The sequence below is a fragment of the Maniola hyperantus genome, chromosome 13 (assembly GCF_902806685.2).
Source record: "Maniola hyperantus chromosome 13, iAphHyp1.2, whole genome shotgun sequence".
Lineage (NCBI taxonomy): Eukaryota > Metazoa > Arthropoda > Insecta > Lepidoptera > Nymphalidae > Maniola > Maniola hyperantus.
Genome location: NC_048548.1, coordinates 13,193,891 through 13,206,658, shown reverse-complemented (window position 1 = coordinate 13,206,658; position 12,768 = coordinate 13,193,891). Strand labels below are relative to the sequence as shown.

Genomic DNA, 12,768 nt, shown 5'->3' with positions numbered 1-12,768 from the left:
GAATGATTAGCCATGTTTAAAATATAAATTCATAAGCAATCAAGAAAATTGTATTGCTGCTATTTTAAAGTAGCTGTTAGCGGAGAGGTGTCCTATTATATGGGCAATGTAAATACAAACACAGTAAGTGGATTTTTAGATATTTATTTACTTACAAACTGTCACATCACTTCTTCGCGGCGGCACCGACCTTCGATTTCTTGGTACCACGCACCTTCTTCATTCTGTTCTTGCGTTCCTTACGCTGTTTGCGTGTAGGCCTCTTCTTTTCATACAAGCCGTGGCGGGCCAGTCTGTGTTTGGGTTCGAACTTCTTAGCTAAGTCCAGGGTGTCGTATATTAATGCGAATCCAGTGGATTTGCCGCCTCCAAAGTTGGTTTTAAAACCGAACACGAAAACTACATCAGGAGTCACCTTGTACATTTTCGCGAGCTTTTCACGGATCTCTGTTTTACTAACAGTGGGTTTGCCCGGGTGGAGGACATCGCAGACCATCTGCTTGCGCGCCAACAACCTGAAATATTCACAAACTTTACCACATAACCTGTCATAGCGGTGCCATGTTTCATTTGCACAATATCACAACACGTTTTTCGTCTGAAATGGATGTTTTGCACTTTTACCTGTTGGTCATGAATTTACGAGTGCGAATAGTCGCGGTGCCTTCACTCATTTTGAATTATTTTAGAGATTTTGGCGTGAAATACGCACGTGTCTCAAACAACTTCGCACGGAAAAAGAAGGTGCCAATGCTGCCACCCGTAAGTTTTCCAATTTCTACCAATAAAGAATTGTAGGTACCTCCAACTCCAATAATTTTTTTTTATCTGCTATTTAAGTTTTAAAAGTTGTACCTTCCAGTGTCAAGCCAATCTACGAAAAAATATAATACATATTTACATAAAAATACTTACCACTAGAAATTTTATCTGTGTAAATACTTACTAAAGTTGGATTTTGCTACCCAGAGTCTAGAAAATAAATTATTATTTACAATTTTCTTGTCATCAGTTACTAGGTATCACTTACAAGATATTATAATAATACAAATCGGTTTATGTCACTAATTTTTATAAGAATAATTTACTACTTTTACTACCATTTTTCAAGTTAGCAACAGTTTAATTTAAAAAAGACTGGAATCCAAGGTGAGCCTATAATTAAAAAAATATTACGTTTCATTTGACGCAAGGGTTAAATTCAGAAAATTATGTATTTCAAATAATAATAAGAATCTTTTCGGTCGATCTATAATTAATTAGAAACTTTATTTATAAAATTTGAAAAGATAAAATAAATCGTTGGAAATAAGCAAGAAAATTTATATCACAGCGCAAACTTGTTGGAAATAAGCTTTATTTTTTGTTAGAAACTTGCAACGGCTGCAATGTTGCCCTGCATGTATAACCGCACCACTGAACCATAGAGGTTTTGTATAACCTACTAATCTCTATGCCTACTATACTATCATCAAATATTAATCGACGATAGTCAAGTTCCTTAGGGAAATAACAAAATATTAGCATAAAAATATGCAAAGTCATAACGTTTTGCTATAATTAATCCACCGAGTTAATCTATGTAAATGCCATGACAAAAAGCATCATCAATCTTCTTAAACGATTAGATAGGTAGCTACTGACCTATATATTTTTAGTTGGTGTATTTTTTTTAGAAACCTTAAAAAAATATTACGTTATAAGTTTGTTATCAAAAGTACCTAGTTCACTAAAATAAGAAATATTAACTACTAGCTGACGCCCGCGATTTCTTCCGCTTGAATTTAGGTTTTTAACCGACTTCAAAAAAAGGAGGAGGTTCTCAATTCGTCGGAATCTTTTTTTTTTTTTTTTTATGTATGTTCCCCGATTACTCGAAGACGCCTGGACCGATTTTGAAAATTCTTTTTTTGTTTGAAAGGGTATACTTCAAAGTTGGTCCCATTTAAATTTGGTGAAGATCTGATGAACATCTTCGAAGATAGATACTGGAACTCCTCAACGGATAAGAGTAAATTGCTCGCGATCAGTGTAATAGCTTAGTAAACAGTAGATTTTTAACCAGTCATAGCATAATTCCATGGGACCACTAAAAATTGTGAAATAAAAAATTTTTACAAAAAAAATAAAAACCGACTTCGATACACAAACACTAAAAATTGAAAAATAATTTAATTAATTACCGAATATATTATGTATACAAGAGTTAATATAGTTCCATAATAATATTTTTTGGGGTCGGTGCCAATGAGGTGCCATTGTGGAGTCTCATAAAAATATGAAGTCTAGACGATTCGCGCAGCTAAAGCTAATTGGCACCGGCACCAAAAAATATTATTATGGAACTATATTAACTCTTGTATATATAATATATTCGGTAATTAATTAAATTATTTTTCAATTTTTAGTGTTTGTGTATCGAAGTCGGTTTTTATTTTTTTTGTAAAAATTTTTTGTAAAATCCCGTGGGAACTCTTTGATTTTCCGGAATAAAAAGTAGGTTAATCCAGGGTATAATCTATCTCCGTTCCAAAATATGTCAGCCAAATCCGTCCAGTAGTAATTAGTAAAGAGTAACAAACATACACACATAACACACAAACTTTCGTCTTTATAATAGGTATTATAATTATTATTACCTAATCAGTGTGATTAAAATAAAAATAAAATAATAAATATTTTTATTCAATTAAACTTGTACAACTATTTTTGAATCGTCAGCTGCATCTACCACTAGTTCTGAATGCTTTTCCTACCGTGAAGAACCAGTAAGAAACTCGGCGGTAGCTCTTTTCAAAGATTTGATTTCTACAAGCCTATGTATTGCTATTCAGTCAGTTATTAGATTATTACAGAAGTTTAGGTAACTAAGTATCTATTCGAAGTTCAAACGTAAAAAAAACCGACTTTAAAACCACTCAATCAATCAATCAATATTGCGTCCACTGCTGGACATAGGCCTTCCCAAGAGCACGCCACCACACACGATCCTCCGCCTTCCTAATCCACCCACTTCCCGCTATCTTCTTAAGGTCTTCAGTCCAGCGGGTTGGAGGTCGTCCCACACTTCGCTTGCTGATACGCGGTCTCCACTCCAGAACTCGTCTGCCCCATCGGCCATCGGTTCTGCGGCAGACGTGGCCTGCCCACTGCCACTTCAGCTGGCTAATTCGTTGGGCTATGTCGGTCACTCTGGTTCTTCTACGGATTTCCTCGTTACGGATTTTGTCCCTCAGAGAGATACCCAACATAGCCCGCTCCATAGCCCGCTGAGCGACTTTGAACTTGTGGACAAGGCCAACTGTCAGTGACACTGACAGTTAAAACCACTACGAAGTAAAAAATTAATTTTTGTTTGTACACGTTTTTTATTTTAACCTTTTTAGTGTAAGTAGTCATATTATACTATTGGCACCTAAAATATCAATTCACCAGAAAAACTTTTCAAATCCACACGGCTTAGGAGTTCAGTAGGTACCTTGCAGCATCAGGATTGAAGAGACTGTGAATTCAATAACAAATGTCTATGCTCGGCATTTACAGTAGGTATAATTTGACCAGAAACAGTTCCTGAATCTTTACGGTTTAGCAGTGCTGTACTATGCATCATCAGGTATGAGGAGTTCGGACTTGGACTGTAATCATGAAGCCGTTGCTTGATACCTGAAATATCAATTCAACATCAGAAATTCCCGAGTCCCCACGGCTTAGGAGTTCAGTACCTTGCAGCATCAGGATTGAGGAGGTAACTGACTCCCTTCAACGGTGTTCCCACTAAGTATACCTTAACATGGGGTTATTCAAGGGGTACATCAACAAATTTCTGAATAGCCGGCAACGCATTGACGGTTCCTCTGGTGCTGTAAATTTTTATGGGCGGCGGTAAATAATCACTTAACATCAGGTGACCCGCCTGTCCGTTGGCGCGCTATTTAAAAAAATACAGAGATGTTTACCCAGTTATTATTATGTAACTATACAAGTATACAACACAATGATAAATAGATATCTCCATTTATTAATAAGTTTGCCAAGTGCCTACATCCTACATACTAGCAACTCTCTGTAAACAATTTTCATAATATCGTCATTTACGTCACAAACGGGAATCCAGTGTAACATGAACTCCCACCCTGATCATATTACCTCTCGAAGGCCTCATTTATCATTACCTCGGAGGGACGAGGGGGGTCAAAGCCATGGTTAACCCCCTACCTCCCATATCGATCGAGAGTTGGCGCCAGCATTATACCGTGGGAATATCTCCGAGCTGGTTGTATTTCACAACACATCTGAATAACTTGACATACCTACCTGGTATTATACTACTTCGCATATTATACAAGTGAGTACTATAGTGAATATTTTTCAGTTATTATCAAAACAATCTACATCGTATTTATTTTAATTCATTACTTTTCATGGCGGTAAACGGTAAATCTTTGGTTTTGCGCCTAGGTAATAATTTATTTCACACATTGTAGTACAAGTAAACTACGTTAGGTAACTGACTATACTTAAATAATTATACATTTTACATACATATTATTACATAATACATGACATAATATTTTAATAAGAAATATTTTTTCAGTGATGACTTTCAGATAATTTTCATTCATTCAGTGTTACAGATTTTTCGGTAAAGTTTGAACAACATCATTTTTACGTAGGTTACTAAAACTGAAATCATATTGCGTCCGTCGCCGGGATGCAAGAAATTATCAATTGAAGTGGTTTTCCAGTAGGTATAGCTACCTATAGACTCCGAAATCTTTCAAGCAAACCCGGCTAGAAATCGAACCTCGTGCAATGTTGCTTTTCACTGTAAAGGCATAATGCATAAACGCATTTCATTGAGCTTCATAATAAGTATTATTGTGGCTGCCCATACTTACAAGAAAATTACCTTTAGTTATCTACACACTTTTATCGGAAAATCAATGGTCCTTAATTATGATTCTAATTTCTAGCATTAGTTGCTAGACCAGTAAGATCTAGGTACGTGTATCAAACTATCAACTTATTAATTACTTTCCCATTTTCTAAAATAATATTTTAAGCAGGTACACTTAATATAATATGCCGAGGTAGCCTAGTGGTTAAGACGTCCGCCTCCTATTCAAGAGGAGGGGTTCGATCCCGGGCACGCACCCTTAACTTTTCAGAGCTATGTGTGTTTTAAGCAATTTAATATTATCATGGGGAAACCTGGATGCCTGAGACCTGTCACATGAGAGTTCATATTAATGTTCTGAGTTCTCAAAGGTGTGTGACGTCTGCCAATGCGCATTTGGCTAGCGTGGCGGACTATAGCCTAAAGATTAGGACATAGCCCGCCACGCTGATCAAATGCGGATTGGAACGCAGTGGTTCTACTTTGTTTTACAAAACAAAGTACCTACATTTTACAAAGCAGAACCGCAGCGCTGGTATTCGAGCCACAGTCCTCTTCGTGGTCCTCTCAGATGCCGAGATATTTGTCAACTATCTAGGTAGATATTTCCAGTATTTCCACGTCCAAAATATTTGATAATGTACCTACTTACCTTAATAGTTAGTTCTGCCCCCCAATTGTGTAAGAATAACCATTTTCATGGCTATCGCAATCGTCAAGAAATTCTGCCCTTTGATTGGTTGATTCGCTGTTTACATTTTTTCACAGCCAATCAAAGGGCAGAATTCTTGACGATTGCGATAGCCATGAAATGGTTATTTTTACACATTTGGGGGGCTCGTTAATAATGATACCTATATTCATTCAATTTCAAAAAAAAAAAAATTCCAAATGCAGATATACCTAAATAATTATTACTTACCTCGGCAAAGCCGTGCCGCCAAGCGATCTAGCGTTCCGGTACAATGCCGTGTAGAAACCAAAGTAAAAAAACTGCCATACCCCTTCCAGGTTAGCCCGCATCCATCTTAGATTGCATCATCACTTACCACCAGGTGAGATTACAGTCAAGGTCTAACTTGTATCTGAATAAATAAATAAAAAATCTACGCGTTTTACGAAACACTTATAATGAGGACTCGTAGATAGGCGGGCATTGTCTTATTGTTATGAAAATAAAAATCGATGTTCACGAGCACTGATAATATCTGTAAATGCTTCTGAAGGTCAAGGCTGAAGGGCCTTTAGAAATATAATGCACGCAAGAAACCCTGTCAGATCGATTAATTCGAAGATTTTTTTAAACGTAACCTCGCGTAGACTTCGACTCTTTATTTTGTCCTAAGTCGTACGCAACTTACGTCATAGTATTTTTAGCTTTATGTAAACAATTAGCTACGTAGGAATATTTTTTTTAAGATCCCTTAAAAAAAAGAATATTAGCCATGTTAAATGACTAATATCCCCCTTTCCTCTCCAATTAAGAGTAAAGCTTGTGCTAGGAGTAGGTACAACAATAGTGCAACGGGCGGGTTTTGAACCGTCGACTTTTCGGTTTTCAGTCCACTCCTTTACCCGTTGAGCTATTGAGGCTCCTACATTCCTCTTTCCTTCTAGAACAATGTGATTAACCTTACCGTGGAGTCTTCATAATAGGGTCCCACGTTGGCACCATTCGGGTATGGAACCCTAAAATAAAAAAGGTTTTTTTTCTTTTCAGATGTTCACCAATGAGTTTCTCGAACAGAGCTTCTGACTGTTACTGAGCCCTCGTATAGTGCAGTATTACGACACTGTAGCGTGTTTGTGCGTATGGGTGACGTACTTACTGAATCGAGTCTCCTTATCACATTCTTAATGGTCCCGGATCAAAGCAAACCGATCACTCTCAAACTAAACAGCGTGGCAAGACAATCTAGTCGATACTCAGCCAGAGATCCAAGATTAAGACGATAAACCAAATAAAACTAGCAAATACCAGTATTATTCGTCATAATCTAGCATATGAGTTATAAAAATGGAGTCGCAGAAGGACAGTCCAAGTGTAATCCTAAGAAATAGAACGCCACGGGATAGAACGAAGACCCAAGAAGCAGTTCGAGAATCGTTGTTGACTGATTCCACATCAGGAATCGTTAAGGGCGATGATGACACAACCAGCATAGATTCGTTCTCAAGTCCAGAATTAGACGTCAGTCACAAAGAATCTTTTCTAAATTTCAAAACTGAAGAAGTACATAAAAGCGTCCAGTACGAGGAAGATTTTGATGGAATTAAACTTGAAAGTGCAAATAACAATATGAAAAATACGAATGGATGTCTGTCTGTAACAAATAATGCATTCGAAGCAATTGAAGTTGGAAAAGTTATTGAAGACCAAACACTTATAACAAACGATGATAAAAACATTACTATACCAGATGGAGGATGGGGTTGGGTAGTAGTGCTTTCTTCTTTCGTAATATCTATGATTGCAGATGGAATCAGTTTCTCATTTGGTTTGCTGTACATTGAATTTCTGGATGAATTCCACGCTAGTAAGTCTACTACTGCTTGGATAGGCAGTCTATTCATCGCTGTTCCACTTCTATCTGGCCCTGTGATGAGTGCTTTAGTTGACCGATATGGGTGCCGAAGTATGACCATTTTGGGAGGCATAATTTCAACTATAGGCTTCGTTCTGGCTTCAATCTCAACTACATTAGAAATGATGATGATAACATTTGGTGTGATTGCTGGATTAGGACTTGGACTTGTATATGTAACTGCGGTAGTTTCTATTGCTTATTGGTTTGAGAAGAAAAGGAATCTCGCTGTTGGTTTAGGGGCTTGTGGTACTGGCGTCGGAACGTTTGTTTATGCTCCAATGACACAGTATTTCATTGAAGAGTTTGGGTGGCGAGGAACAATACTTTTGCTATCTGGCACGTTGCTAAACTTGTGCGTATGTGGTTGTGTTATGCGAGACCCTGAATGGTGGATTTTGGAGCAAAAGAAACAAAGAAATTCCAAAGATGATGATAAAAATGATAAATATAATAAAGAAGATGCCAAATCTAAACAATCAAGCTCTGTATCTATTGCCAATGGATGTTATGATAATGAAACTCTCACACGTGGAAGGAGCATGAAAAGATTAATTACTAAGGGATTGTCACCGGAACAGGTGATAAAGGACGAAGTGACTAGTATTCGAAGGTGTGAAAATTTAGGTTTAATGAACAAACAGTGTAGTAAGCGACTCTCTGAATCGTTAGTAACTATACCGACTTACCTCACTTACGATGATAAGGTAATGTATTCATTCATCAATTTGTTTTTCAATAATACTTATTTTTAAAGATAGGAAGTATGTAGGTAATTATGATTTTAATTTTTTCCAGGTTTCAAAAAATATTCTGGATACACTAGTAAATAATTCGAGTCAAGACAATGATGCGGAAATTAGAGTTCCAACGTTTAAAATAAACTCTTTAGAAGAAAAAGATGCTGACAACAGCCCACCTGTAGTCAAATTTACAAATGATGCTCTACAAAGAACGCATTCTGAAAGATTCGATGACTCTAAGGAAAAGATGTTGGAGAACTGTCAATTGAAACATCAGAAGTTAGATGAGATTAGTAAATCTATAAATGAAACAAAAGAAAACAAACCATTAATAAAACAAGATAGTAAAGAGAGCAGAAAGGATTGGTTTAAGAAACAGCTGTCTGTAAACCACCATTACTTAAAAGATTTGAAAATGCCGTTGAATTCAATAAGTCATAGAAACGCGATGCTAAATATAAAAAGGTATAAATTAAAAGCTTCTTCGTGTCCAGACATTTTTAAGAATTCTATGATAACAGTGAATGAACAAGAAGAGGTAAGCTATTTATATCAAGATACCTACTTGAATAATAAAATAATGATTTCAAGTAAAACAACCTTAAAAGTTAAATATAGCTAAACAAATAGCCGTACATAATATGAATTCGATTATTCGACCCTTTACATATCTGTCTACGTAACAGCCGACGTACAAAATACTGAGATCCTATCCTTTATTTCCTTTTTATCAATTATACAAATTTTTTATTACTATACCAATGGGACTAATGGGTCCCAAATAATCAGGAATCAGGATGAAGCGTTCATTTAATTTTATTTAACAGATGTTTTCTTTATATCAACTAGAATAATGTCTATCTCTAGTCTATAAAACATACAGAAAAATTTATCACAAAAAAATAATAATTTTTATTTACAAAAAATATACGCCGTCCAAATGGTCATTTATGGGCATTGTGCCCAAAACACTGGCGCTATTACCTCGCTGAACGGCAAGGCTCAACCGTTGAGCGAAATAAGCACCAGCTCTTGGGTCTAGTATAATTACTAGAATAATTCCCCTAATTCTCATTTTATCGCGTTGCATTTAGAAGGTAAGGTATTTGGATATAACATTTTAATTTGGTTTTAGTAACACATTCTTGTTCCTCCATATTTCCCAGAACTGGTACGACGACTGCGTCAGCTGCCTCGCTGACATGTTCAACGTCTCCCTCTTCAAGAAGGCCACCTTCAACCTGCTCTGCTTTGGCACTATCATCATATTCGTGTGGTTCATCGTGCCATACTTCTATCTGGCTGAGCATATGATACAGGAGGGATATTCTGAGGACGATGGCGCCTTCATGTTGAGTTTGATTGGCATTACTAATACTATTGGAATGGTGAGTTACAGAATTCAGAATCGGCATTATGAAAGTGGTCTATAAAAGTTGCTTATATCTGCGCACAATCGCTGAAACTTGGGAGTTTCCATGTGGTTTTTCTCTATAATGTAATACACCGTCCTAAGAAAGGATTTTCGAAATTTCATCTGAGCAAAGCCAGGAAGAGTCACCCAGTATTTCAGACGTAAAATCATAGATGTGCCAAATTCTAGCTTCATATTATTGTCCCTTCTAAGTTCCCGTGTAATTTATTCTGAGTGTATTTATTCTGTATGTGTCTGATTTTATTAGTCACTAGCTTATGCTCGCGACTTCGTCCGCGTGGACTACAAAAATTTCAAACCCCTGTTTTACCCCCTTAGGAGTTCAATTTTCGAAAATCCTTTCTTAGCGGATGTCTACGTCATAATAGCTATCTGCATGCCAAATTTCAGCCCGATCCGTCCAGTAGTTTGAGCTGTGCGTTGATAGATCAGTCAGTCAGTCAGTCACCTTTTTCTTTTATATATTTAGATTTCTCAGTGACAAAAACAAAGTGTGTATAATTGCTGATACAGTTTACGTTTGAAAATGCATGCCCGAATATTCCCGAATCCAGCTGTTTTCGAAAACTTTTGATTTTTAGTGCAAGCACAAGTCTAGAGTTCTTTTTGTCCAATATTTTTGGGTCGAACTTTTACAGATTTTTTTTTTAATTTCTTTCATTTTCAGGTATCCCTCGGTTGGATAGGCGACTTCCCAAACATCTCTATCAGCAACCTCTATGCAGTATGCCTAATCCTCTGCGGAGCTTCTGTAGCAGCCATACCCCAAGCTGCATCAAGCTATTGGATTCTCGCCTCTGTTTGTGCAGCATTTGGGCTGCTTTTCGCTGCATCGTTCACATTCACGCCAAGCTTGTTGGTGACGCTGGTGTCTTTGGATGATTTTACGGCGGCATATGGATTGGTTTTGTTGGCGCAAGGAATTGGACATCTGATTGGGCCACCTTTGTCAGGTGAGATTTTTTACGCAGGTATAATAATATTAGAAAGTTTCCGTCAGTAGATAGGAGTATTTTATCATCATCGTCAACCGATAGACGTTCACTGCTGGACATAGGTTTCTTGTAGGGACTTTCACACGCCACGGTCTTGCGCTGCTTGAATCCAGCGGCTCCCTGCGATTCGTTTGATGTCGTCCGGATATAAATGACAAGATATGGTCAAGCGAACAAAATTTTTCACTGTTTCGGAACCAAATAAATCAGCGCCACCTCTTAGATAATAATGAACGACCCGTTTGAAATCCAGACGTCACTGAGGTTGCATTGGTGCTAAAGCACCACTGAGTCGGTGCCATTTTGTTTGTTCAATAGCCCAATGGTTGTATCTGAATTAAAAAAAATAAAAAAAATCTCCGTTCCAGGTCTCATTTTCGATGTGACAGCGTCCTGGGAGCTGTCATTCTACCTCGCTGGAGGCTGGATCGTGGTGGCCGGCGTGCTGATATCCTTCATCCACCCCGTCAAGAAGTACCAGCAGAAGCGGGCGGCTGAGGCGGAGACTGACTCCAGCATGGCTTAAAGAAGATTCTGTATTTTGATGCATATAGTTTATTTTATTTTTTAATAGAGATAGCAAACAAACGAGCAGGCGGGTCACCAGATGTTAAGTGATTACCGCCGCCCATGAACATATGCAGCACCACAGGAACTGCCGATGCGTTGCCGGCCTTTTAGGAACTTGTTGGTGCGCCCCATGTTGTAATCTAGTGGGGACACCGCCGATGGGAGTTGGTTCCACAGTTTGCATGTGCGTGAAAAGAAGGATCTGGCACAGCGGACGGTCGAAGTGCACCAGACACCCAGCTGGTGAGAGTGAAATTGCTTATGGTGGTGCGCGGTGCGGTTGTAGAAAAAGGAGGGTGGAATGAGGTCAAAAAGCTCTTCAGAGCACTCCCTATTATAAAGGTGATAGAACACGCATAGAGAGCTAACATCACTTTCTACTATCGTACCGCAAGGCATCGCCAAGGTCTGCACCCGTACGTAGTCGAAATTCCAAGGATATGTACAAAGCGATTTGCCTCCTCATTTCTAATCCGAACCGCTAAGATTTGGAATACCCTTCCAGCATTAGTTTTCCCCTCCAATTATAATAAATGGGGACCTTCAAGTCAAAACTGAACAGGCATCTTATAGGCAAGTACGTTCCATCTTAGGCTGCATCATCATTTGCCACCCAGGTCTGATTGCAGCCAAGCGCTAGTCTATAAATTAAAAAAAATGCAGGTAGCCAAGTCACACTATGGCCTAGGCTAGTGACACAACTTGCGGAAAATCTGACAATGATTCGAAGATGTGTCCCTAGCCTTACACAAACTAATGACGTCATGTTTTTCATACGGCATTGAAGTAATAATTACAATTAGGTACAATTTACATTTATTACAAGTTACATTTATTAAACAATTTTTATTAATACTGAAAACTACTGAAATACTTATAACTAGGTACCTACTGGATAACTAGGTACCTACTCTACTTATTTTTAATTTTACACTAACTGAAATTTTATGAAAAAATTTGTCAATTTTTCGGAAGCAATATAATTATTGGAACCACTTTAGGTACCTATATTTGCTTATAACGCGTAAAATTTAACGCCTCACGCGCCATTTTGACTTTATGTGTCAAATTTCATGTCAAAAGTACGATTTTATTCCATATTTCAAAGGTGAACCGTACTTTTGACATGCCAATTGACCCATAAAGTTAAAATAGCGCGTGAGGCGTCATTTTGTACGGACTACCTATAGAAATTTTAGATTTGGAAAGTAACTAGTTATGTTTAATGTTCTGCGAGATTCACGCGTGCCATTTAGTACTTAAATTGAACCACCTATTAGATATGTACCTATTAAGGTACCTATTTAGTATTGAATTATAATAAGTTATTATTTATTAGTAACTAAGTGAGTACCTATTTATTGTTAAATCACTCCTAAGAACCAATCACGAAACGGAAATTCAGAAGGGCGTTTGTTAAAAATTGTTTAAAATTTCTATCACTTCCATAGATTTCTTTAATTAAGCATAAGTACCTACTTACCTCACCATTACTTTCTTATACTTGTTTTATACCCATATAAAAATATTTTAATGTAGATAA

At 37.4% G+C, this 12,768-nt stretch overlaps 2 protein-coding genes across 3 annotated transcripts; one reads left to right on the top strand and one right to left on the bottom strand.

Annotated features, from left to right (window-relative positions):
- Positions 1 to 128: 128 nt before the first annotated feature.
- RpS24 (ribosomal protein S24) lies at positions 129 to 783 on the bottom strand. Its single transcript, XM_034974836.2, has 2 exons — positions 625 to 783; positions 129 to 515 (listed from the first exon to the last, which is right to left on the bottom strand). Exons 1-2 carry the CDS (start codon positions 672 to 674, stop codon positions 167 to 169), a joined length of 399 nt encoding a protein of 132 aa, XP_034830727.1. The 5' UTR covers positions 675 to 783; the 3' UTR covers positions 129 to 166.
- A 3,425-nt stretch (positions 784 to 4,208) lies between these two features.
- LOC117987777 (monocarboxylate transporter 14-like) lies at positions 4,209 to 12,768 on the top strand. Of its 2 annotated transcripts, XM_069502540.1 has the most exons (7): positions 4,231 to 4,345; positions 5,417 to 5,495; positions 6,618 to 8,189; positions 8,281 to 8,763; positions 9,392 to 9,613; positions 10,328 to 10,613; positions 11,024 to 12,768. In XM_069502540.1, the coding sequence occupies exons 3-7, from the start codon at positions 6,915 to 6,917 to the stop codon at positions 11,179 to 11,181; spliced, it is 2,424 nt and encodes an 807-aa protein (XP_069358641.1). In that variant the 5' UTR covers positions 4,231 to 4,345; positions 5,417 to 5,495; positions 6,618 to 6,914; the 3' UTR covers positions 11,182 to 12,768. The 2 variants fall into 2 exon arrangements, with proteins under 2 accessions (XP_034830722.1, XP_069358641.1); XM_034974831.2 differs by lacking the exon at positions 5,417 to 5,495 and having other exon boundaries at positions 4,209 to 4,345.

What these genes read in the sequence shown, in the direction of transcription:
- LOC117987777 (XM_034974831.2), top strand. Translation starts at nt 6,915, where the DNA reads ATGGAGTCGCAGAAGGACAGTCCAAGTGTAATCCTAAGAAATAGAACG. An exon ending in TTACTAATACTATTGGAATG is followed by an intron (nt 9,614 to 10,327) that starts GTGAGTTACAGA and finishes TTTCATTTTCAG; the next exon opens with GTATCCCTCGGTTGGATAGG. An exon ending in GATTGGGCCACCTTTGTCAG is followed by an intron (nt 10,614 to 11,023) that starts GTGAGATTTTTT and finishes TCTCCGTTCCAG; the next exon opens with GTCTCATTTTCGATGTGACA.
- RpS24 (XM_034974836.2), bottom strand. Translation starts at nt 674, where the DNA reads ATGAGTGAAGGCACCGCGACTATTCGCACTCGTAAATTCATGACCAAC. An exon ending in CGTAAATTCATGACCAACAG is followed by an intron (nt 516 to 624) that starts GTAAAAGTGCAA and finishes TGAATATTTCAG; the next exon opens with GTTGTTGGCGCGCAAGCAGA.